The sequence below is a fragment of the Athene noctua genome, chromosome 2 (genome assembly GCF_965140245.1).
Source record: "Athene noctua chromosome 2, bAthNoc1.hap1.1, whole genome shotgun sequence".
NCBI lineage: Eukaryota > Metazoa > Chordata > Aves > Strigiformes > Strigidae > Athene > Athene noctua.
This window is the reverse complement of record NC_134038.1, coordinates 153,139,102-153,166,993: the sequence shown is the minus strand read 5'-3', so window position 1 is coordinate 153,166,993 and position 27,892 is coordinate 153,139,102. Positions and strand designations below refer to the sequence as shown.

General features: G+C 36.9%; 1 protein-coding gene across 1 annotated transcript in view; it reads right to left on the bottom strand.

Annotated features, from left to right (window-relative positions):
• Positions 1–27,892, bottom strand: part of LARS2 (leucyl-tRNA synthetase 2, mitochondrial) — a 90,571-nt gene that overhangs the window by 24,560 nt on the left and 38,119 nt on the right. The window contains exons 8-14 of the mRNA XM_074900698.1: positions 22,997–23,104; positions 21,370–21,529; positions 18,005–18,109; positions 15,136–15,251; positions 13,931–14,214; positions 10,622–10,720; positions 8,262–8,399 (exon numbers count right to left, since the gene is read on the bottom strand). Of these exons, the coding sequence (XP_074756799.1) occupies positions 8,262–8,399; positions 10,622–10,720; positions 13,931–14,214; positions 15,136–15,251; positions 18,005–18,109; positions 21,370–21,529; positions 22,997–23,104 (1,010 nt within the window). The remainder of the gene's footprint in view (positions 1–8,261; positions 8,400–10,621; positions 10,721–13,930; positions 14,215–15,135; positions 15,252–18,004; positions 18,110–21,369; positions 21,530–22,996; positions 23,105–27,892) is intronic.

The following is a 27,892-nucleotide window of genomic DNA, read 5'->3' as shown; positions in this document are numbered from 1 at the left end:
TTCAAGATAAATCCCCATGTGTAAAAGCGCTCAAGCACCTGGCCTCAATATCTTACAAATATTTAGTTCTAGCTTCTCTCAGAGGAGCACAGTATTTTGAACAAATCAAAATCTTGCTGCACATTTCTTTCTATAAACAAAGAGAGTTTCTCTAACATAAGCACCTATATGCCTTGTCCCTTTGTAGAAGTAGCCATGAAGACCTAGCTGTAAGAAAAAAGTACACTAGTAAAGTAGCAATACTGGAAAGTTCATATATCAAGCGGATCATTTTTTTTAGCATTTTGAACATTAAAACTTTTCTAGCAAAATTTACGTCAGGAAGAGTAAACTCTCATCAAATGTGTGCATGATAAAGCTAAAAAGAGTCTTAAAAGCATCAAAGCTAAAGGCAGTAGTGCACTCAGCAAGAACTAAACTCTAAGTAAACACTGCTCTAGTTGACAGATACATTATTGCAGTCACCTCCTTTAATGATCTTGCATTTCTAATTCATTGAGTCAGATGTCTGTCACTGTTTTCACTGAAAAAAAGACAACAAAATTAATCTCTAGAGGTTTTTGTGCCCACTCAATAGGCCTGGAAAGTAAGGCAGTTCTAACAGCAGCTCCAGTGGGTCAGGGAGGAGATAGGGAGTGAGACCCAGAAAGCATACACAGTCTGGGCAGCCTTCTCCTTGGATCCTCCAACACAAAGACATTGGTGACCATCATTTCAGAGGATGTGCCAATCAGCTCTGGTTACCACCTCCTAATGCTCACCTGTGCTCACCTTTAAGCAATCTGAATCCTTCACACTTTCACCTAAAAAAGCCCCACATAGCTACCAATACAACTTAATGTAAAAAGGATGCATTACTCCTATTTACATATTTTTTTAAAAGCTAGAATAAATCCATCTAAAGAAGACACAGTAAAAGCAGACTTCCATATTTTACTTCATGTGTACAAAAAAATCATAATCCAAAACTCTACTCACTTTTAAGGAATTAATTTAGTATTTTACATTATTAGGAAATATAAATTATATGACACTTTATACATGATTTAAAACACAGTAATTTATTTAATAATATGGTATTATTAAATTATATAACAGTTATGCATGTTTTAACTGTATTAAAGCAGATATCTTCCAAGTACTAGTCTCTAAACCCTTTTGATGACTTTGAATTAAGGAGATATTTGAAAGAAAAGCCTTAAACTAGGAGAGAGAAAGTGACAGGCTTCATACTTTATCTTCAACATATTCATGTTTGAACATGAGTTTCCTTCCTTGCATATTTTGTATACTTGTAAATATTGTGCAAGTACTGGCGCATAGTGGTGTATTGCTCAGTCACCAATCAGTACAAGTCTCTGCCATGCCACCTGGTTTTATCAACAGTGTTAAGTAAGAGTAGCAATTCGAGCATCTCTAAATATTTTCTAGACTATTTCACAAGCTGCCTTGAAAATCCTGTTGTTTAGAAATAAAGCAACTTAAGATGAGAAGTGAAGTCAAATTTAGACAGTACAAACAAGTATTTTAAAAATAGGAAGCAATGACTATCTAAAATCTCAAATAATTATCTCAAATTATCCAAGTGAATTACAAGATGAAAATCAGGAACAAAATCCTTGTAATCCTATCATCAACAAATGGTGGGAAAATGCTTCAGGAGATAACTGTTCAGGGTAAGTTTCTTTTACAAACTAAAGATATCACAGTAAGGAAAAATAAAAATAATTTTTCCCCCTATCATTCAGTACTTCAGTCTAAGATCTCGAACAGGTATTAAAATAGCTACACTTGCTGCTATCTAAAATAAAGCTAACGAGGTAGCCAGAACATCCAAATTAGATAGGGCTCTCCACTGGAAATGATTTTTCAAGGAACACATATTTTTAATGACAGAGTGAGTTCAGATCATATGTGAAGTTATTAAAGCTCAATGAAGGAATAAGCATTTCCTATTTTTGTTTATGCTGACAGAGGCTACAAAAATGCAATACAAAATACATTACCAAGTATGGGGAAAAAAACTCCCATGTGTTCCTAGTGGGAGACCGCAAGAGAATGGAGACATGCCCAAAATGAGAAAGCCAGAGCCCATCTAATAAACACAGGGCTCAGAAACAAATTGAGCCCTGTACTGAATTTCTCCTGAAGTGCACAGTAATTTTGCCAGTGCTGTGGTGGCTCCATCTCACGGTCACATGCAGAGTTACACTTTAATTTACAGTAATAAAATCACACACCTAAAACCTTCCTCCTCAGAGAAAGCGATGTGTTTCCTGGCTGCAGAAGGGAACTGACAAGACGCCACAGCACATCAGGTGAGACGCAATTCCGACCTAAATACTAGAGCACCCAGGCACGGCCTGGTGTCAGAAATACCTCCTGAGCCATACCACTGTGAACAACTGAAATTATGTGCAGACAGACGGACATTTCCAGCACGGTAAAAGAAGAGGTGCTCAATCGCATTTCAGACTGTAAGGATGCTGGAACAGGATATGCTCTCACCAGTCCATGAAGTAAGTCTGTGCTCATGTTGGATGGAGTATGGGCACTAGGGCCTTAGTTGTGTGAAGTTTTCAGTCATGTTGTAGGTCACATGGGATCCCACCTGGGAAGTCTGCCTGACACCTCTGAAAAGGATGAGCTGTGCCATGAAGTGTGTAATCCATCTTTTTCCCTTCAGTAAAGTTCACATACAGGTTCATCTCTATGACAGACCAATCTCTCTGTATAGGAGCACACAATGGATGGATGGGCAAGTGTTAATGACAGATCAGAAACTCCTGCTCAGTGCCATGTCCTAGTGCTCCTCGCTCTGCTCCATGCAAGGTGAACAGCAGGACTTTCAATCCCGTTACAAATGACCTGGCTGGAAGGACTGTGTGGAGCCTGCAACAGTGACAAATAGCAGACTCGAAGAAGGGATAGCCCTAGCAAGGGAGCTCACTGCATGTATTTGCATCCTGCACCTTTGGAAAGGCTGAGGGAGCCCAATGATGTGCCCTAGAGTGCAGACAAGACCTTGGTCAGTCACTGTCAGCTGAGTTCAGGTGCTTGTGAAACCTGCTGTTAGATCTAGCTGCAACAATACAGCAATCCTGTAGAAGGCCAAAACAGGAGTGATTGGAGGATGTGGGAGCTGATCATTTCAGGCAGAAATCATCAAACAATACTGAGTGTTTGAGATTTTACACAGCCAATAGCTGAGTGCCTTTACTTAAAATCAACACTAGTGATAAAGTTCCTAATGAATGCAGAGAAGCTCTAACACCCTTTCTTCACAGAATAAGCTACTCCTGTCACACACATACCTTTTTTTATTCTGTACTGCAGCTATGTGAAAATAGTGCCTTCTTACTCAATAGAGTTGCTCTCTATCAGGTCAAATCTGCTGATTTAATGGCAACAATAAACTTCTTTATTGCTTTATAACCCTTCAGGGACAATGTGCAAGATCCCATTTCCAATTATGCATCAGACAGAACTGATTACTAAACCTAGGGAAGAGCTGAATTCTGTGTAACTTGTACTTGCAGTAATACAGTTGAGCAGGTGTAACTGAGTGTGTCAGCACACACTTGCCATGGTGGATTTAAGCTGAAACAGATGAGGAGGTTGCTGGTCCCAGCTGCCTACCTGGCTCCTCTCCCAGCAGTGGTCACAGCTGGGAGGGCTGACTGGCTTGTTAATTAATTCTAGAACTGATGCACTTTATAGACCAGATTGCTAACACAAAATTACATCAATTTGAGCTAAATCTGTTATCACATGTACCAATACCCAGAGGGTGCCATTTATTGTGTGTTGTCATTACTGAGGAAATGAGTAACATTTCCTGCCATCTCCAGTTCAATGCATCAAAAAAAAAAATGCCCATCTTCAGGAGATATTTAAATTATATTGCTACCTTTACAATTTTAGATGCCTACAAACATTGCATTTTCTACGGAAGCACGTGTGATATCTTTAAATGCCTATTTTATATATGATGCCTATAATATTTCTATAACAGTAATGTACATCATATTTGAGGACACTGCTCTGAAAATCTAAACTACAGAATTTTTAACTTTTGTTTTCAATTTATTATATTAATAGCCATTAATATAGAATTAAAGACTATCAGAAAATATTTCGGTGGATTTGGAAGTCAGAGGATAGGAGCCAAACAATGAAAATTTCCATGAAGAAAACCTATCAAAATGAAAAATTACTATAGATTAATAGAGGAATCATAAAAATTTGTCAGGATACTAGATAACAATTTAAATGGTGGCAGCTCTCATTAACTGAGATATAGCACAATTTTACTAATTTAATCAGTGAACAAGACCTGAGTTACTTGGGAAAGATTGAAAAATGCACAAGGGGGCAGTGTTTTTTAAGATTTTAATGTTTTCCCTCGGAGCTGTGGACTTCCACACCATGACTTTAAGCTTCCTAACAATAAGCTTGCTGTTTCTAACTACCCTTTTCATATCTCTTAGCACTGCTCAAAGGCTGGTCTAACAGAAAGCTGAGCAAAAGTGGCTTCTAAAAATGCTAAAACATTTAAAATGCATGGTAATATTTATAAAGGGGTTTCAATTTCCACATCAAAACAAAATCCCGATTTGACTTCATGGCTTAAGAGCACCTAATGCTTTAACTTGCATAGAGCTAAAGCAAGCAAACAATTTTGTGCATGATGATGAATTTGTTACAGTCATCTTGCAGTCTGAGCACACGTAGAAGCAGTACAAACAACAGATCCTAGGGGCAATAATGTAACGTATCTTCACATGTGCAACAGTTCTTGAGATTGTATACGGTGTCAAAGGAATTCTCCACAGTCTCGCAAACTACTTCTACAGAAAGAAATTTTTATCTTCTCTGCTATTGTCACTAGACATAATGCTGAAGCATTTTTTTTTAATTGAAGTTAGAGTTTTCTTCTGCAATTTAGCATATTTAGACCAGTCTACACTACACAGCTTTGGTACTACTGCTCTGTCACAGTGGAATGTAAACAAGACACATTCCAAATTAATACAGCTGCAGAATCACTGTGTCTTAAAATAATGTAGGTTGGAAGGGACCTTTGGAAGTCATTTGCCCCAACTCCTTTCTCACAGCAGACCTAACTTCAGGTTGCTCAGGGCCCCATCCAACTGAGTTTTGAAAATATCCAGTGATGGAGATCCCACCACCTCTCTGGTCAAACTACTCCAGTCCGATCACCTTCACTGTCAGAACTATTTTCCCTCTGACCTGGTGGACCTTGCAGCAACCTGTGACTGTTACTCTTTTCCTTTCTCTGCACATCTTTGAGAAGAGTCTGATTCTGTCTCTTCTATAAACATCCTTTAGGTAGCAGCAGACAGCAATTACATTCCCTCCTTAGTCTTGTCCATGGTGAACATGCCCAACTCCCTTAGCCTCTCCTGGTATGCCATATGCTCCAGCCCCTGACTATCTCAGTGTTCCTCCATTAGATCCTCTTCAGTTTGACAATGTCCCTCACACTGGGGGGGTAGGGCTCAAAACCAGACACAATATTCCAGATGTACCTTCCTGAGTGATTAACAGAGGTAATCAAAGCTGGACATGGTTTTGCTGGACATGGTTTTGCTAATGCAGCACAGAATACTCTCACGGCAACTGCTGACTCATACCTAACTTGCTGTTCATCAGGACCCCTAAAGCCCTTCTCGGTTGTAATCCCCCCCTGCACAGTCGGCACAGCTCCAGCTATTTCTGTGGGTAATCTGCTCCATGTACTTCAGATTCCTGTCAGCACTTCAGACTTGCTTCTCCAACTCATCAAAGTCCTCTGCATAGCAGCTCTGTCATGCAGAGTATCAATGGCTTCTCAGTGCGCAGTCGTCAGTGAACCTGCTGAGGGGAAGCACTTTGTTGCACTGCCCAGGCTGTTGATGAAGATGTTAAATACAGTTGGTCTCAGCAGCAACTCCTGAGGAATACCACTTGCAAACAGCTGTCAGTCAGACTTAAAGCACTGACCCTTTGAGCCTGGTGGTCCAGTTTTTCCACCCGTGCTGTAGTCCACCCATTCAGCCTGTATCTCCCCAGTCAGACTACAAGGATGGCATGGGAGAACTTCAGAGCCTTGCTAAAGTCATGGCAAAAGATATGCACAGCTCTCTCCTCATCCACAAACAGAATCACTTCACCACAGAAGGAAAGCAGATTAAGTTGGGCATAATTTCCTCTTGGTAAATCCATGGGGGCTACTCCCAGTCACCTTGTCTTTCATGTGCCTGGAACTTGTACATGTCTGGTTTACTTAGAAGTTTACAAGTCCACATCCCCTGGACTTGTACATGTCTGGTTCACTTAAGTGATCCCTAACTCCATTCTACTCTAAAGTGAGTAGTACCTCTCTCCTTCAAATTCTCCTACTAAGCACAGACTTTGGCAGAAAAGGCCAAGGCAAAGATTGTCCTTTGCTACTAGGGTCTTTGTCTGATTTTGTGTCAAGCCAAGGTTTCCTTGATATTCTTTTCAATGTTCTTGATGTTCTTTTCAGAAGTCTTTCTTACTGCCTTCTCATTCTTCACTGTTTTCAATTCTAGATAAGCTGTGGCCTTCACTAATTCTACCTAGCCTACACAGTCAATGCTTCCACATTCATCAGGGTAGCCCATCCTCGCTTCCACTTTCCATGCATTTCTTTTAGTGCTTGAGCTCACTCAGGAGGTCCCTTTTCAGCGAAGGTGGCCTCTTTCCATGCCTCAACATTTTCTTGCACACCAGAATAGACCATGTATTTTGCAAGCAAACCTCCCCCCTTCCTTGTGGTCTCACTTTATAGTGACAATACTTAAGCCACCATCGTTACTGTTATTTTGGGAGGTGGAAGAATTTGACCAGCAAAAGAAAGTTTTGCTGTTGTGTGTTACAGCTCCTCTAGATAGTTGATAGATTAGGATTGTAAAGTCTTTTGTAGAACTGATAAGCCTGAAATTGCTTGTAAGGGAGAGCTCTGAAATTCTCTGCTTAAAGGAATAGTGCCCCTGAAAGGGTCTGCTTTGAGAGGTCCACTCCCTGAGAGAAGAAACAGCCTTCCTGCTGCAGCTATGCAAGCTGGAGACAACAGAATGAAACATAGGTACACAAATCATCCACATCCAAAATTTCAAGTACAGATTTCACTGCAAACTATATTGCAGGCAAGAATGAAGAATGAAAATGCATCCTCTATTTTCATCATTATGATTATGAAATAACTCAGGGAAATATTCTGATGGCTTCACTAACTAGTCCATCTTCTTCCAGCACACAGCTACTTAAGTTCTAGTTTTGCAGCAAAACTACTGCATTCAAGAGCATTCAGTGTGATATATATATGTAGGTTCCTCTTTCACATGAAGTTTTTAGAGTGGATACTGGTAAAGAACGAATGCATACAAGTTGCCCGCTCAGAAATTACTGAGCAGTTCTTCTCATGGGATTACCCATTTTGACTCAATCTATTCAAATGTCTCTGCTGATGAGAGAACAAGACTGAGCATGGGGCAGTATTTATTTCACTGCTCTGACACTAGTATCCTCCCAGTTGAGGCATTCCTGTGATGGTATTTTATGGTACAGAATGGCAGAATTTCAGTGAAAATGGGAATGTCAAGCTGGGAATCTAACTAAGAGGACAAAGAATAGAACTCACCCTGATGACTCACCCTCCTGCCTCAAACTTTACCTCTAACCAAAACCAGAGGATGATGAATTAGGATACAGCAGCATCAGCAACAAGAGTAATTAAAAGTTATTACATAAAAGTAATTAAATAAAAGCTAAATTGACAGCAGAAAAATACACTGCTTTTGCTTATCAAGAAGTGTTTTGCACTGTTCAGCTCCAATACTGCAGTGAATTATAGGAGTGCTTAGTTTTCTACATATGCATGGTTCCAGTGAAATTAATGGTATTACTGGCAGGAAGTTACCTAATCTGAAATAACAGCACCACTAAGAATGCCTGAAATTACTAGTCTATGCAAGCTTTTGCAGGCTGAAAATCTACAGCATCATTTTATTATTTGCTCTGAGCCAGTTAATACTCATGAAATAAAAATGCTATGTACGTATGCATACAGAAAATGCAACTGACAGTGAGAAACCAAGTAGTTAGCTGAGACTGACAAGCAGGAAAATTCAGGCTTATTTAATGCAGTGTTCTACCACCATAACAATGTCCACTAACACTCTTACTAGTCAAATCATATATGAAAGATTTTTATAGAAATATATAAAGCTTACTTGTGTTTTGTCATCTTTATATCGTGGAAAAAATGGCTGAAAAACCTTGCATAGAATAAGTGCATAACTGCATGCTCCTTTCCTCCGATGTACAAATCCACAGGCATCCAGTAGTCTGCTAAATCACTATTAAAGGGCCTGAAAAAACACAAATATAGAAAAAAAAATACAATGTGTAGCAGAAAGATCAGCTCTACTAAAGTAGATCATCATACGTGGCTGGACACCACTGTTTGCTGAGAGCACTACATGTACAGTAAAACTTTTATTTTGCTATCGGATCTTTTTAATTTTTAAGAAGTGATATGCTTATTAAATTATAGACAAAAAAGTAATTTCCACTGGGACACAGATCCACAAAAATATTATCTTCCTATATTTTAGGCAAGTAACTAAGATTTCATATACATTACCTAACAAACTGCTGAAACTATTTGCTTGCTCTTTAAATTATTTTTTTTTATAAATACTCTGTGGCTAGGTTTTAAATATTTTAGTATTTATCAAATTTTACAAACAAATACATTCGAGTGAAAGACAAAAGACATGCTAACTCAAAACCAGCTGATTTTTTAATCGGAGGTTTGAATTGTTGCCATTAGGGGGCAATGATGCAGTTTAAGGCTACAAAACATTCTGAAGAGTCTGACGGGTTATTGTACTTCAACTGAAGGATGCTTGGTAGATTTACAGTAAATTTGTCATTTACATCATATTTACTATGTCATTGGAGGTCACCTGCATGGTTTCCTAGCATTGCTTACTGCCTCATTAAATATTGTTATGTCTCCTGTAATAGGCTCCTGGTTTCAAAATACCATTTGTATAGATGTTTTTCTTTAAAGTACGCTTTATGGCCCCATTCTAACAAATCTACTTGTTTTGTCAGTTAGTTTGATTATTCCATCGTATTTTTGTAAGAGCAACCCTTTTTTCCTCACAGATGAGCCCAGAAGCAAATCGTGGATCTGGGATTCATGTTTTTAGTGGAACAAATCAAAACTAACTTGTTCACAGTCAAAAGAGTAATTCTCCCAAATTCTAGACCTGTGAAATACAGCTTATGAAAATAAAGGGTTTACATATACACAGCTTAGCTCAAAAAAAAAAAAAATCAAATGGAGGTAGCAATCTAGTGCAGAAGTCCATATAAATGTTCTTATTTCAATATAAACCAGATTTAGCTACACTAAGCTGTTACTTCCACAGCTGGATGCTACATCCGACTATTTCTTCTTCAACTGCTGGAGAAGTCCCTCTTGTCCATGCACAAAAAAATATTTCAAACTGTTGCTGGAGAGGAAGCAATCTGCCTAACTTAATAATAAATTCACACTATCACTAGAAAATAATTTAAATTAACATGAAATAGAAGTGCTCACAGAAGATTTTTCTTTAGTTTAACTAAACAAGTGCTGTGAATATAAAAAAAAAAAATCGGCCCAGCTATAGTAAATCACTCAGTATGTAGTATGTACCCAGACACTGCTCTGGGTAATAAACAAACAAGTAAGTCCCCTAAAAGCCCTACATGTGGTATCAGTATCTCCTTGTATCTTCCTCAGACTACACAGTAGACTTGTTCCACTAATTCCTCTTGGAAAAACCAGCGCTATCAGCAGTACTACTACAGGCAGACTGTGAAGCAGAAAAAACAGCTAAATAACAACATCTATCTTCCCACACTCTCTGTGCTGCAGCCACTAATACACAGCACATGAAAAATCTCCTTTCATTAATTATGCATATAGTCAAAGTGCCAAACAGCAGGAGCTTGCTGTGATGCCACTTCACTTTAGGTCTGTGCATGAGGAAGTAGCAAGAGTTACCAGAATTCAAAAGGAGAGAAATGGAGGTGCCATTATTGACAGCTGGATGTTACAGCAGAGTATCCCTCTTATCAGTGTATTGCCAGGGAGGGTACACTCCTTGCAACTTACCACAGTCTCAGAGAGAGTCGCGGTAGGCTGTTGTTCTTGATGGCACCCTCCACTGAGGACTATCTTTAGTTCCTCAGCTGAACATTTCCTCTGTGCCCTGCCCCATAATGCTCTTTCATGCAAACTTCTGCCCCTTGCCCTGTAGCTCCTCTGCTTCCACAGTTCTATCTACACACCCTGCTCTTGCAGATCTCCTGGCATGGGAGCAACAAAATGCCATATTTGTGGAGCTGTTCCTAGTCTACCCTGTGCTGCACTCAGGTCAGAGGACAGGTACAAAATTAGGGCATCACAGGGGTTTAAGCCAGCTTCTCCAAAGGCAGTTAGATGGTAGAAGCACCAGAGCATCTGGCCTCTTCCTTCCCTCCTACTCTGTGCAGCGGGTTTGTCCCTGGAGGGCCCTGCGCCTGCAGCCCTCACCTGTCCGTGTTGTGAGGGTCAGTGTACCTCAGGTAGTACCAAGCAGAATCAACAAATGTATCCATGGTATCGACTTCTCGCCGTGCTGCTGCCTTACACCTGAGCAAGAGAGAAGGAGAAAAGCTATTTTTAGGTAAGTGACAAGCTTGGAAAAAAACAACCATGTACAGAGTGGCCATGAAGACATTTAGACTGAAAACTAAACGGGTCTGAACAGTCTGAAGAGTGACATTTTCAGAAAAAGTCCAACACCATTAACAGGGCTGACTCTCCTTCCCTCTCCCTCCCAAACCAAACAAAATGCAAACCAAAAAGAAGCCCGAACAACTATAACATCCAGCAATAGCAGAAGATGGCACTGCACCAGACAGCCCTCTCAATCATATGTTCCTGGAATTTTTTAGAAGTGCCATTTTAAAAGAAACGAAGCAAGTCTTAAAACACAGACAAGCGTACTTTGCCATAAGTTAATGGGTACTGAATATATATCACACTCGTTAGGTATGAGCAGACAAATCATTTTATAAACATTTAGCAGAAGGAGCAGGTGGTTGCCTCTCACTGATTGTACAAAAAGGTCTTTGCAGACTCCACTTATTATCTCTAGAAAAAATGAACTTAAGTTTAATTTCAGCTTTCACTGAGATGTAGCAAATCTCTTCTAGATCTTGTAGAACAATTTTAATTTGTGATTATGGCAAATCAATTTTTGCTTGGAGTTATGCTGGCAGTCCTGAGAAACTCAGGTTACTTTCTGCTAATTTCTCCCTGAATACAAATTGTTTGTAGGAGCCAATAATCACATTTAATAAACTTCCATTTGTTGTAAATGATCCCTCTTTAAAACTCATACTGTTAAAACTGTGGGATTATTCTAATGTCAATAAAACTTTGCAACCTGTGACATACTTGTCTATAAATACCACTGGCTATATGTAACAAATGTATGCAATTTAAAACTATGTAAATTTAAATATATGTATATGTGGAATAAATATACATAATAAATGGGGAGTGGCTATATAATATTTTCCAGCTGCATATGTAGTCTCTGGTCAGGCTTGATGACTGAGCTGCAACATGTATCGGCCTGTCTGCCTGATACTTCAGCTTGGCTTGGTGAGGCAAGTTTATGAGAGTATCACCACTTAAGATTTTCCTTCACTCTGTCCCAGCTCCTTCTCTACCAGCGAGTTTTTCATTCAATGGGAGTAATGTAGTAAAGAGATTTTACTTCTAACTCCTTTTTAATACAGAACAAGCATTTTATTCAATTGTACATACAAGCGGAGACTTGGCCAATGCAAAATAATGCCATATTACATTGAAACCGAATGGCTTTTCAGTCAAAAACAAGAATACTTTACAGTCATTGAACCATAATTATACCCGCTTCATGCCTCCGATGTTGCCTGTACTCTAAATGGACGTGGCTCACTAACACAGACAGCATGGGCATCTTTCACAAAGTATACAATTTATATTAACATTGTGATTAGAGGCACAACACTGTAATCTCATTAGACGACCTCCGGACAACTAACACAATTACCTGGACTTATATATAACAATGAATAACTTGGGCATCTCCTCATATTTAAGATTGCTAACATTACTGTCACTCAAATACAGACTTCTGTATCTTTCCATCTTGCTCTCCTTATTAATTCTAGATATTCAATGCAACTAATAAAAACACCCAAACTATTAATGGAGAGAAGGACTAAAGGAAAGGATGATGTAACAGAGCAAGGAAAACCAAGGAAGACTATACACACACAAAAGTAATAATTCAAAGTATTTTAAACTGTATCATACATATGGATGAGCAATACTGAAGATAGCTGTGAAACAGGTGAGAATAAGAAGCCAAATAAAAGTGAGAATTTTTTAAAAAGTTAATTTCAGCAAACTACCACAAGAAACTAATCCTGTGAGCCTTTATTTCTGACTAACTTCTAACACATATATTCACAGTATCTCACAATATACTATACAGAAACCATAAGGACTTGCTATACATGAAAAGTACATTGTTGCCTGCTAAACAAGAAAATCATTCATTGAATTAAGGTCAGGAGGAAGCCAAAAGTGCAGACAATGACTTTCAGTCACATCACGAAAATTTTTCCGTTGAAATTAGGAATTGTAGACCAAAGCATTTCTGGGGATTTTAGTAAGCCTGTGGATCTTGTTTAGTAAGGCTTCCCTGCAAGAGTCACACTTTAAAATGCACTAGTATATGTAATTTAAATAGGCATATCTGAGAAGAAAATTTCTGTGCAGAAACATGGAAGTAAAAGTGTGTTTTACATAAAATATACGTTATCAACAAAGGTCAAAATACATGTTCCCAGAGAACCACAGAAGTGCTGTGCATAAGCTACCTAATTAGAAATGAAAACCACACTGATATTCTACCCTTCAAATGTTAAAATGAATTTAGATGTTATGAAACTGCTGCATTAACAATGAGAGCCCTAACGCCATTTAAATGTTTGATTTCCCTGCCTGGCAGCCTGATAATGTACTTCCCATTTGGTCAGTCTGTTAGCAGCAGCACTGCATTGCACTTGCTGATGAAAAGTGTCTCCGGGATACCTCATGTTCTACCAGTTCCTTCTGGAGAACCTGTATGCCAACTCCTGAGTATCTAAGCAGCCCTCAAAATTAAACAACTGATTCTTACGACATCTCTCTCACTATTTAGGCTGTTTTATTTCTTAAACAGCTGGACTACAAACAGTAAAGATAACAGCACTGACAAGATGCATATACTTACTATATCCATCCTGAAATACATGCTGTTATCTGTAATGTACACTGAATGTGATTCTTCATGATAAAGAATTATATAGCTGAGGAAACACTTTGTTGCACTATTGCTAAGAGAATGAACACTACTTTAGTTTCCTTACAAAAGGATATCATTCAATAATCATTATAATCTTTATATGAACTCCACTGGTGAAAGATAATGAAAATTATTTAGTAAATGAAATAAGAAATACTGTTAAGAAATAGGGGACAAGGAGAAAAATGATTATTTTCAAATTTTTCTTTCCTCCGACTTAAACACAGAGAGCTTTGCTTGAGCTTGTTTATGAAGAAATAGCAGCGGGTGTTGCAAAAAAGGGAGTTTTACAAGAGTATATAAGAAAAAAACGCCTATGCTGAGTCAGACTAAACATCAGTCTGGAATAGTATCCTGTCTTGGAGTGGTCAATTGTCAACGCTTACAGACAGGTAACAAACAGGCAGGCACAAAGTGCTACCTCCCAGTGAGCAGTAAATGCAGCATTGGCTTACCTTGGACAGGAACAGTTCACCCATTCTGGAGCTGTTTCTAAAGGTGAAGCTCCCTTGCCTGTGAAGGTGGTTACATTGGGCAACACCACAGGTAAGTCTTCATAAGGTACAGGGACAGTGCCACATGTCTGGCAGTGAATGATAGGAATAGGTGTTCCCCAGTACCGCTGTCGAGATATTAACCAGTCTCTTAATTTGTCACTTGTTAGGTCTCCACCTATTCTTTTATTTTTGGCCTGGTGGGTAATAGCTTTTAAAGCCTCCTGCCGAGTCATGCCTGTGATCTGATTAAAAAAAAAGAGAAGCAGAAGAAAGAAAAATTTATACTTGCTGTCAGTGAAAATGCAAGAACAGACCAAAAAAAAAAAAAAGGCACAAATGCAATTTCTGAGAGTCAAAGTTTATGAGCCTCATATCAATATCCCCCTTCCTGCTGCTTAACGTCCTCCTCTCCAAGAGACTATTCACATACAAGATACCCATTTAAACCCTCTTGCTCAAAGGATAATGTCCTTGATGGTCTGAATAGAACAAGGCTGAGAAAGAGTCTTGAAGACCTCTTTAGCATTTATTGGCAGATATCTGCATGTACTGCTGATCTTTTAATCAATTGCTGTACAATGAAACTTCCAAAATATCACCAAGACAAGGTAAAGACTGAGGAAATGAAAACAGTAAAACAGCTTTCTTTCTCCTGTGTTCATTTTAGGTTTTTCTATTCTGGATTTCACGAACATCTTAATCACTTAGACCCTACCTGTAAAGTAACAGAAAATAAGCTTTCTGTCTGCTATCAAATGCATTTTTTCAAGAGATATAACACCATATATATCTTATTTAAAGATAAGATTTCTGTCACTTCAAGCAGATAAGTTACCATAAAGGTTCACACCGTATTTCAGTGAATATGTGAAAAATGGATTATTAAGGTAATGTTTTAAAATCTGAGATGATGAAATAAGAATCAACTTTAAACAAGGGTTTAATTATTCAGTTTCCATTATGAAAGTCAGACCAATACTGTACCTTCCTCTTGTGTAGGAAAGGAAAAAACTTATTTTATTGCTACAGAAGAGCCAACATATTTAATCATTAAATTATTCCTAGAAATTTGGTATCATAAGCTGATTACTTAAAAAAAAAAAAATCCCTTTAATCATACAAAGTATTTGGCACTCTTGAGAACGCCATACTTGTATACCTACCTCTGCAGAATTAATTACTTTCTCCAAACCATTTGGCAATGTCTCAATGACTTCAGTGAAAGAAATACCCAGATTCTTAGCTACTGCAGCATCTTCTGCACTAGTACTAGGAATTCCTAGGAGGGGAGAAAAAACCAAATCCGTTCTGGAATTGACTAACATGGCTATGAATCATCAGTTTAAGGATAAAAGATTTTATTTCTACAACACTCTTTTTAAAATGAATTTTATTTCCCCAAAGGAGTTTAAAAATCTAAGAACAATAAAAATGTTTTCACGTTCTTTAAGCAGTGAAATTCAAGCAGCAATAATTACAAACACATTGTCTCAGTTTGTCCGTAACCCAGATCAATGTCCTACCTCAGAAAAGGCTGAACATTTGAGGGTTCTGAAAAAGACTAAAAATAAGGCTACAAAATTTGTATAAATAATAAAATCTTCAATATGTAAGTTATATTATCCAAATATATTTAAATAATACAAATTTTAATTCTGTTTGCTAATATGAGAAACAAAAGTTGAAATATGCTTCTTGTTTCAATAGTAAATTAAGTCTCTAATTTCACAGTTTATTAAGATGTACCACAACACAGCAGTCTCTAACATTACTATCCCTTTCACTTCTTATGAAAGACATGATTTGTTTATAAATGCAGGAAAATAATTCAAATAACATCAATTTTCTATTCAGAATATAACTACTGAGAGCAATTCCTACTCCCGTTCAAGTTATAGAAGTCTCAGTACTTAAGGACCCCAATGTTCTCTTTCCATTTGCATCTTATTATTTGGGACAGTCATACATCTTAGTTCTACTTTGGAGGACTGCTTTACAGGGTGGGTTAAGAAATCTCGTAACTTTATCATCACATGTGTTCTAAAATTAGATTGAGATACTAACAGATTTATTATTTCTACAGATACATCTGTCTGCATATTTTTCCTTTCAGTAATAACTTATTTAATATTTTGAACAATCTTGCACAACTGCTGTCATCTTTAAAAGGCAAAGAAACTTATTCTGACAAGCCAATGCCAACATTAAGTTTCTGAAAAATACAGACAAAAACTCTCAACATATTGCTGAGCACATTAGAACTATTAATATACAAACTACTTCATTCAAAACCAGTGTAACTATCATCTTTGTTCAGGCAATTAAATGCCTGCTATACATTAACTCTGTCAATATATGGAAGTTTAGAAGCTGTTAACTAAAGAAAACCAAGCAAAACTCCCCTGTAACAAATAACTTCTTAACTAGCACAATAAGAATTGCTATTCTATCTTTCCAGCAGATGTACACTCTTGCCATTTCAAGGCCCTGTTATAGAATAATGTATGTATCTTAATTTGTCAAAGAGCCCTGCAGCCTGCAACAGGTGGCTTCTCAATATGCTCTGCAAATGGAAAAAAGTGGGTCCCACTTTTTGGTCTTCCTTCTTTTGAAAAGACGATGCTATTAATGTACATTCGCAAAGCTCAACAGCTGGCATCCAGAACTTCCTGGGAAGAGCTGGCCAGTTTCCAACAGACATAAGGCCAAGGTACATGCCAGTGAGCAAGCTGGAAGCTTTTAATGAAAAACAAGATTAGGTATCTCAATTATTTGGCTTCTCTTACAAAAGGAAAGGTTCTGGCTCTCAAAAACAGATTGATTTCTAAAGTGTAACATGCGGGCATGTTATAAGTAAGGTCTACTGCCCAAGTGGATAATTTCCATCGGCCTTGTGAGGGTCATCCAAGACATTTTTGCACAGTCAGCTTGTTTTATCCAGTCCAATTGTGCAGGAACAGCCAATATAGACAATGGCACAGAAAAGAAAGTAGCAGCTCCAGGGCAGGAAGAAAGATCAACAACACAGAGGCAGTAAAAGGGAGTTAAGGTAGGAAGGTAGTAGAAAGGGGGAAGAAAACTATTTCCTATTAGGACTCACACAGACATGGTGTGCTCAATGCACCTGAGATGAGACCACAGTAAAACACAAGAGTAAACAAAAATTAGGAGGGTGCAGATAAAAATGGACACCATTTTTAAAAGTTAGTGCCATTTCTAATTTTACTTATGAGGACAGTCACATCATCTAACTGTATGTACTTAGCTGCTCAAGTTGAGGGGCTAGGCTCCCTATGCAGCAAAGGAGTAAGACCGGCAGCTTCATAGGACAGCTTGGAGAACTGAAGCCCCCCCCAGGTGCTTCAGAGTATCCTCTAGCAAGACCCTTCCCCCTCCGTTTATGGATCCTCAGTCCTAAGTCAGATGCCTTAAATTATGGGACTGCTTCCTTCAGGGATGAAGGTTCCAAGATAACTGTCCAAGACTACCTGAACAGAAGTACTACCTATTCTGATTTACTTTACTGACCTCAACACAAATATTATCAGATAAAAGGCAAACTTGGAAGTTTTGTAGCTTTTCTGTCTGAAACGTTTCTCTGTAAGGATACACATAATTTATATAAACACAAGACACAAAAAAAGCTAGAAGTTGGGGTTGTTTGCAAAATGTTTATGTCAAACAATGGTACAGTTCTGTTTTGATTAAGGATGGTAAGATAGCCAAATACACATGCACTGTAAGTAATCAGTCCTCTTAAGAGATGCAGATCCTCAAATTTAGCTCATTAAATGTACTAATTTTATAATATTACCATTAAAATTAATCATCATATAAATCTCTTCCTCCAGACAGATTCCACATAGCTACTTCTCCCTTCCTTCTTCACTAATGAAGAACAGGAATGAAGAACAGAGTTCCAAAGTCCAGAAGAGAGCCACTGTGTTCAAAGATTAACCACAAGAGTATCTCATGCTCCAACACAGCAACCGAAAACTTTACCATTCCACTTACACATTAAATGTCACATACCTATTTTAGTATCAAGAAAATTCTCAAAATTGTCTTTTGCTGAGATGACTACAGGAATCTCCTGATCGGTAAGCAAATTCACAGCTGTCACTGAAGTAAGCGAGTCTGAAAACAAATGTAACAATCACGGTAAGTAAAATATGACAGAAGATATGCTAAGAACATTACTTAATATTAGAACTTAGTTTATCTTAAACATGCATTAAATTTATATTATTATTTTGTTTAAAAAAGAAAGAAAATGAAAAGCCTAATCACATTTCTAAAAAGCTCAGACGTACCAAAATCTTCAGTAAGTCGGACTGGTAAAATTTTCATGATTAGAAAACATACTTACAAAAAACACCTGAATGAAAACAGAGTAAGATTTGGATTATAATAAAAAAATTGGGTCCTTGGCCAAAATGCAGGTCTGCTGTAAAGTTGTATAAATCGGTTCTAGTAAGTCCTGACTTATATACATTGTTACAAAATTATGTAAAAAATCCAGTTATTCAAATGAAACTGAAGGGGAGCATATGTCCTACACTTATGATTTGCTTTCTTACAGAAGAGCTACAAAGCATAAGAAATATTGACCACTGTTAAAAAAAAGCACCTAAATAACCTATTGATTTCCAGATAGAATATTCATATTCATATTAGAGATGAGGAACCCAGTGTCCACTGGGAAGGGGAGAGAGGAGAGAATCAAGGGTGAGAACTGTGATAAACTGAAATTAATTTACTGAAATGTGTAGCTTGGGTGGCTCAGCAAGAAGAAAATCAAATCTGAATAATCCAGGTTCTGAGGATTCAAAGCCCAGATCCCAATTTGGACCAGTTTCTAACTTTTTCAGTGCCTTTAAGTTGATTATAATTAATTAAAATACAGACTGCTAAGAGCATCCTTCGTATCTTCATAGCTAAGCTGAGGAAAGGCTTGTATTGCAATGCATGAAATCTGCTTGAAATAAAGTAACAGCATTTTAGAGAATACGGCTGCTATATCTCATGACTCTCCTTAACACAAGGGATATATTTATTTATTTCTGATTATCACTTTTTCAAATTTCAGGTGTCTGAGATATCCATATTCTAGAGAAAAGAGAAAATTTCCCACACTCGAACCACTGCACATAGCTTTCCTCCCTGTGTTTAAAAAAAGTACAAAAGGAATAATTTCGCTCTTTAAAAGCAACTACCCAAAAAACCTCATGAACAGGAAGCTGAGTGGGTAGTAAAGTCTGCTTTTAAAAATAACTTCTCTCTTCCTCCCAGCAATAATTTTGATTTTATGCTGGAACCGAAAATAATAACTCCCGTTTATGAAGGCATTCTTTCTTGTGCTCATTTGCTCCCATCATTATTATAATAGTCGTAAAGAGATGATATTACAGTTACAAATGTAAAAGAATGTATGCATAGTATTATAATGAGATAATGAACAATGTAAGGGTCAAATCTTTACTTCAGATACATCATGCTGTCAAAACTAGAAGACTTACACCAGATTCTAAATTAACATAAATTTTTCTAGGCTAAAAAATTGAAGGTTTAAAAACTGGTTGCTCACCTCTATTTAAATAATAATAGCCTAAAATACAGAACTGTACTCCAAGAGTAAAGCTATTGGAACTTTAAACTACTTTCCAATACAACAGTTGGGGTTTTTTCTCTCCTAGAAAACATAAAAACATAGCCTCTAAATTATTTAAATGACAACACAGTGAAGAAAGGGAGTTACAAGACTATCTCTGTTGAAAAGGAAACAATTACAAAGAATTAAATTAAAATGTTAATGTTACTGATGATTTATTTTTTTAAGTCTTGGTTAATATGAAAATATGGTCTATTCAAGGCCATCCACAATTTCTTTTTAATTAAATGCCATTGTTTGCCCTCCATATGTACCATGGCTGAAATGCAAATCTGAAAGTCCATGTAGAAATTGCTCGCCTTTATGTTCTCTTCTTTGGAAAATACCAGTCTGTGCCTTTGAAATGCTCAAGAAACAGTAAGAAATATCAGCCAATTTCAACTGAAGAATGCATATATTTAAAAGTAGCAGGAATACACAATAGCAGAGCTACAATTCTGGAATTGTGCCTCTTTTTCAAGGACTTATGGCTGTTACTATTCCAAATGAGTGTTTCTTAATTTAGCTCAACCAAAAGGTAAAGCTTATTGTTAACAGACACAAAAAAGCTTTTCCAAGTATTTCCACATAAAAATGATATAAAAAAATATACTGTTGTCTTTATTAAAACCACATTTTGCACTTGTGTAGTTTGGCTTAAAGCACAAAATCCAACAAAGATACAGGCACGTGCATGGATATGTTTCTGCAGTTAGTGCTTTGATTTGGCTGAACTGTAAGAACCACAAACTTATTCCTTTGTTCCTTAACAAAAATTCTCCAAGCTCTGCTCAGCTTCAAGACAAGAGCTCTACATACTCAACACATTCAGGGTCCCTTTTTTTTTCTGCTAGCAAGCAAACTTTTTAAGGTTATAGAAATGAAGCACTCAAAAATAAAGCAGTTCCTGTGCAACCATCACAATTTTCCACAAGACTCCTGCTTCATTGCTGTTGACATCAGATGTTATATAAACAATGAAGATCATCTTTACCACTGAGGAAAAACAATAAATATTGAACACCAGCCTCAAGTGGAAACAAAAATGTTCAGTATACATTGTACTTGCTCTTGTAATTTTTCAGGTTTTCCAAACGACAAAAAAATAGTAGGCCAGGTATACTAAATACAGGCAGAATTGGTGGTAGGAACATTCAGGAAACCAGTTAATGCCAATTGAAGAACTACCACTATTTGTATGCTCTGTACAAGCCATGGCCTGCCATGGGGATACTCTGAATTTACTCCATTAGAGTCCTGCATTAATCAAGGATCTGCACAGCAAAGTATTATTCTCCTATCTATCAGTGATCCACTTTGCTATGTGTTAGTCATCTATTGTCCTCCTTAGATTTCCTATGACAGGAACATATCATGGCTGGTGCAAGAGCTGGCTCTGCTGTCCTTGTGCTAATGACAAATTACCATATAGCCAGGAGATTTTCCAATGGGCTGACATAGCCAGAGTTGGACTATTCACTTCTGGTACATAAGAAAACAAGAATCTGTTCCACTGCTTTCATACACTGTGAAGTGTTACAGCCATGATAAAAGGAAGAACTCTAACATAGCTGCTCTTACCACATCTGAAGCCAGGACAGGCTGATGTAATACTGTTTGACATATACCAAGAATCAAAAGACCTCTCAACAGGAACAGCTCCTGCTCAGTTTGACACACATTCTGAATATCATTCTCTAAAATTGTTACTCTTCTACAACAAAATACAGTATGAGAAAAATATCACCTTTCCCTGGGATGAACTCCCTCTGAAAGACTTCCTTGAGACTGCTATTCCCATGCAGCAGTCTGTGAGTCGGTAAAATATATAAATGGGAAGCTCCATAAATGGCTTCAGGAGTATAGGTGTAAGCTGATAGCTTCTCTTCTGTTACTTTACCATTAACCTGAAAAAGATCAGAAAAATTCTCATTGGAAGTGCAGTGGGTTTAGATTCCCCTTCCTTTTTATGCAGCTAACAAATTTATATCACCCTATAGAACTACAGTTCTAAATATCAAAAACAGATACATTCCCACTATAGGGAGTTTCCAGAATCAAACCTTGACAAAATTTACTTTTAAGACCTTGAGAAAGTTGCTTTACTGTCTTGTCTCAGTTTATCCAAATATATCTATTGACAAAAATTTCTAAAATCATACGTAACATTAGATTGTGCTGCTGAGCTAGATTAAGTAACCTGGAATCCTTCTATTCACTTGTAATATACATGCCCTGTTAGCAAGAAACAGCAATGAGATGTTATCTCTGAAATCTAAAGAGAATTTAAGATTTTCTCAGCTACCAGGCTTTCCACTACGCTTCTCTGATGAAGTAAATGCTGCAACTTACGTACAGGAATAAAATAATGAGAAGTGGCACAATATTAAAACAACTGGACATAAAATATGAGTAATAGAAGAGTGCTTAAGAATTACCACATGGCACTATCAACAGGTTTTATATTTTAGGTCAATTAACTGTAGAGTGTATGGGGGTCTTAGGAGAGTTTTCTACAACAGGCATTGATATACATTTTCAGAAACAATTGATAAAAACAACTTAAATACAAAAATGCACCTTATAGCATGTGCAGTTCAGAGGTATTAAGAAAGTTTAAGCTGTCTCAATTTGAAGTTTCCAAAAATTCAGTATTTTAAAATACCAGAGTAAATAAGCACAATAAAGCTTTGAAGCACAAGGGTTGAAATTCCATCATGGTCTCTGAAAATCTCTACTGTATTCAACAAGCCTTTTGCATCTCTTGAGACAAATGGAAAAAAATTGAAGTCTTTCTGTAGATAATCATAATTTTCATAAAGTTTCTTTTCCCTTCCTCTCCTTTCTTTCTATCTAGACTTCTCTGTAGGTCCATCACTACCTAATTGTGTGGTTTTCATTATTTTAATTATTGTTTGTAGTAAATGAAATAATGAACAAATATAAGTGAAATGGCTTGCCTGAGGTCAGCGTGGGACTGACAGAGAAGGTGCTGTGCAGAGAGGAGCAAGCTCAGCTAGATCCCACCTGGCTTTTGCAGTGTCACTTGATACTGCTCTTGGCACTGCCCCCCTAAATGTCCTGGCTTTCAGGAATGCTTATTAGCTGGCATGTATTTTGGCATAAATACACACAGCCAGCTTGCACCCAATATTGCCCTTGAACACACAAACCCTTTCCTGAAGAGTATAGCAGGGAGTATTCCTTCAACCCACAAGTGGTTTTCAGGAATCTGTACTGGTCTGGGCATGAACATATAATAATCTCTTTTAGTAGGTTTTAAGATTTTTAGATCTGAAAATCCACTCCCATCACACATTTCAGGAGTTGTGGTTAGCCCAACAAAGACAGCAGCACTGAAATTTCTGACCTACCTTTAGCAAGAAGTCAAGACAGCATCCAACACAGTCACCTATCCAATTTGCTTGCATTTCTTTTATACCATACCACTCAGGGAGATCGGACAAAGCATCAAACATAGCCTGATGCAATAAAAGAAAGAATTAGGACATGCAGCTATTTTAAGCATACAGATTAAGACTACGGGTTTAATTATAACTAACAGCAAAATGATAAAGTGCTGGTAAAAACACAGGAAGAGGTGTTTTTATACTACTGCTGCCTCAAATTCATCTCTGAGAACAGAATTAATATGGCGCAAACCAAAGGTATGTTGTTTCCAACAGAGACCCTGTTGTTGTTAAAATAAGCCTTCCTTTTGAATGGACTAACCCTTAAACACAGAACAAAGCCCTTAGGTGAAAACAAATACAAAAAATATTCCCAATGGGTGTAACTTGTGGGAAGTGTAAGTGACCTAATGAGCAGAACAAGACTACAGATACATAGATGTGCTTGCAGGTATGAAGCCAACATTGGATTAGTTGTTCTAGACAATAGTCTGGAGATGGCAGTCAGACAAAAGACATTTACATGTCCTAAAATTTTCAAGGTCTGACTTTAAATGGCAAAATAAGACTTTCCAGCTGCCCGTGTATTTTTTGTATTTCATAATGGTATTTTACCAAGCACAACAGACTGCAAAATTGAGTGGAATCTTTAGGTGATATTGCCCTGTAAAAAACCCAACCCAAATCATAATAATAAGGGCTCCATATTAAATTGAAAATATATATATTGTAATAATATAATTATTAGAAGCAACCAGCAATAAAGCTGGTTAAGGGTCTAGAGAACAAGTCCTATGAGGAGTGACTGAGGGAACTGGGGTTGTTTAGTCTGGAGAAAAGGAGGCCGAGAGGAAACCTTATGGCTCTCTACAACTACCTGAAAGGAGATTGTAGTGAGGTGGGTGTTGGTCTCTTTTCCCAAGCAACAAGTGATAGGATGAGTGGAAACGGACTCAAGTTGAACCAGGGGAGTTTAGATGGGATATTAGGCAAAAACTCTTCACAGAAGGGTTATCAAGCATTGGAACAGGCTGCCCAGGGAAGTGGTGGAGTCACCATCCCTGAAGGTATTTAAAAGATGTGTAGACACGGCACTTAGGGACATGGTTTTCAGGTGGACTAGGCAGTGTTAGGTTTATGGTTGATGATCTTAAGGCTCTTTTCCAACCTAAATGATTCTATGTTTCTATACTAAGCAGCAGAGAAGAAATTAAGTGTTGGCTCCTTCATTAGCCGTAATGTCCAACAGCCAACCTCTAACTTTTATGGATATTTATACTCAGCAACAGATATATCCATGTATTTACGTGCTTTCTGGTGTGTAGCATGAAAGCATAACAGACTATTCCAAGTCAACTAACATTTGTCTACATGATTTGAACAGTATGTTTTTAATAAACAAGATATATAAAAAAGTAAAGGAGAAGATGTACAAAGAGATGCATAACTCAAAACTCATCTCATTTTTCACTTCCTAACACTTCATATTTTTGTTAAGAATACTCCAACTGTCCAGAATCTTTACTTTGGCAGAAGTAAAGCCAAAGGCATGAGTCACTCAGACAGATGGTGGATATGCTGAACAATTAGAGTTAAACTCTAAGAATAAGGCAACGTGTTGAGTAATTTTTCCTTCAGCTGTGATTCCCAACATCAAACGTGCAAGCTCTTTATTATCTCATTAATCGCTAACAACCTGCAAGGATGGACATTAGCTACTATGTGCTTCTTAAATTAAATAGTAGGTAGTTAGATAATTAGTGAATATACAACTACTTCTTTTTCCAACTGTTGTGTTTTAACTACATTCTTAAATATTTTCAAAGTCAGATGCATACAAGATTTTATAAGAATTACTTTCTAGATATACTCTGTTCTATATCTATCATTCAAAATACAACAAAGGGCATCTCCTTCATAAATCATATTACACCACCAATTGGGATTATTACTTTCTACATCCTTAAAAATCAAATTAGTTTTCTAATGATTTATAAAGAAAAGAATGGTAAGGTTTTGGAAGGTTTTTAACTTTAATCAGTTTTAGGTCACAATTGCAAGTATACTATATTCTAAATTTTCATTATTCTCACTAATTTTAGTGTTCCAGAGACTTCTAAACTTTATCTGCCATGAATAATCCATGTACATATACACCTACCAACGAATAACGAGTAACTGGAGATATATATATAGATACAGAGATATACATATACAATATTGAGATACATTCTTTGTAGGAATTTTGTGCATTTCAGAAAGAAAGAAATTGTGCCAATACACAGAGAACTGGCTGGACGCATTAGCATATTTTTATAAATTCTCCTGCTTGGATATCCATCCTACTCTACATTACATTTTGCTGGCAGAAGCAGCTAAATGTGCATGTGCTCTACTGAAACTGTACAGTCTGTACAGTCTTGCCAGCAAAACTTTCTAGATGTTTTTTTCACTGCAGGATTAATACATCAAGATTCTTAACGTGTGTGTGATAATGATTTTAACTCTGGTTAGTTGGCCTTATTAGGAGTTATAGACTACAGTTTGACTTAGCCCAATACTTCTCTTGATAATGCAATTGCTTAATGCAGCTAAATACAGTAAGAGCCCAGTTAGCTCCACCCGAATGAAGATAAAAAAACCTTATTCTGCATGATGGCACAGCCTAGCAGTTTGCAAACATAAACCCATCACATCTTAATATGCACACGAACAGTAGTATAGCATGATAAAAAAACCACAACCAGAAAAATCTAAAATAATTTTCAGTATGGAATTATGACTCTCTGGTTTTTGTACTCAACACACTACTTTGGCTTCTTGTCAAGGCTACGAATAGCAGGTGAAGTAAAAAATGAACAACATGCAAAACACAAACACTTTACAGAGTGTTAAAGAGGCAAAAAATATACAGTATGTATACTGCTAGCAAGTTAATAAGTTTCTAAATGGTAAATTAACCTAGGATACTCACTAACAGGAAAGCAGAAAAACACATTAATACTTACACACATGAATCCACTTGTATATTCAAAATTAATCCATTCAAATTAGGAGGTTTTAAAAAACTGCTTAAGGGAAATCCTTTTGAAAACATTTTTGTTTTCAAATCCAATTGCCCTACACTCTGCAAAATCATAAATCTATAAATATATGTTAAAACTATTACTAATTTTTAAAAGTTACATGTAGTCTGTTTGGGTATACAAAACTCTTGAATTGAAGCTGACCACTGCTAGCATAGAAACTCCTGAATATTATAAGCTAGTGTTTGAAAATTTAAGATTTAACTCCATGGATTTTGCTTCCATGTTCTTTTTTAAAATCACTGCCATACTTGGTGAAACATCTCAATCATTAAAGTAGTCCCATGAATTCTGCTCCAATTATTAACTTGCAATTACTGATATGATTCCTTAATCAAAAATTTTGACACTTAAAGGCATGTACATAACTCCTTGTCATCTGTGCCACAAGTTTGTTAACTAGGTAACACAGAAAAGACAATCAACAAAAAGATTCCTAGCACATAGGCAAATAAACAAAAGTAAAACCATGTTGGACTCTGCCTGTAAGGGACAAAGAACAACAGCAGCACTACAATCCACTAAACAGAGAGTGATAAGCTCACCAAATAAACTCCATTTTCAAATTTTTGATGATGACTTAATAGTAAGAAACTTGGAAACATTAGGTAGAGTGTTTCTACTTTAATTTTCCATGTCTTGGGAAGAGACAAGAAAACTTCAAATGCGTATGTTTAATTACAGGAGAAATTACTCCCATCTTGATTAAACACAAGTCAAGGTAAAGCATAAATACATTTTGGCAGTCTTCCACATCTAAAGACAGACAGGGTCAGGAAAAAGTTAAAGAAATCAAAGCTACATTCAGGGATGAGAATGACTTCAAGGCTCTTACACCTTTAGGAAAAGTTTGACTTAAGTGCTGGAGAAGTTGAAGACTCAAGATAAACTAATGTTTCACAGGACTGCTTTATTCTTTCAGAACACCTAGAAAATTCTGACATCGCTAGAATATGAAAGTCAACCAGCTCAGATAATCAGAGGGTCACAAAATCAAGATGAGTTTGCTGAAAATTCATCAGACAATGATGACCAAATCTGAAACTAAAAGTAAAGCATTTGAAAGTGGAAAACTGATCTCACATATCCAGCTGTTTATAGTCTGTTGAACATTCATAGAGAAACAGAACTTCAGTTTAGCAATCTTCAGACAAAAAAAAGTTCATAAAAATCAAAGAGCAGAAGTGCTTTACAATTTCCCAAGAGTATCTCAACTCCAAAAGTCCCCTTGCTCATAGTTCAAAGAGGAAGGATTCTGCTGAGCCCCTAAAAAATGAAGTCTCTGACTTGAGGACCTAAAGTTTTTAGTATGATCAATGACTGTCACTAATTTCATACTTAAAGAGTATTTGGCTATAAAGCCGAATGTTTACTCTTTTTTCAATGAAGACACTTTAATGAAGTTTGTCAAATTTGCAACATAACAAGACTAAAACAAAAAGGTCAACAAAAGGTTTCATTTCAAAGGCATTAAATTCATTAGAAAAATAAAATTGTCTTCTAATAAAATAAAATTAAGAAGCTTTGTTTCTGAGGAAGAGTCAAAGAAATATTCAAGACATGTTTGGATTAAAATGAAATTCTTCATTTTATTTGACCAACCTCCCAAAAGAGTAACCAAATATAAACTAATGATTACATGAAATCATTTAATACAACTTAATATATTAACTAAGGTACAGGAAGGAAACTGAAGTTAGGCTGCTCTCTGTTTTACACTTTGTTGCACAGTTCCAACTGTGATTATGCAGTACAGCTTCTGCTGGTATTTAAT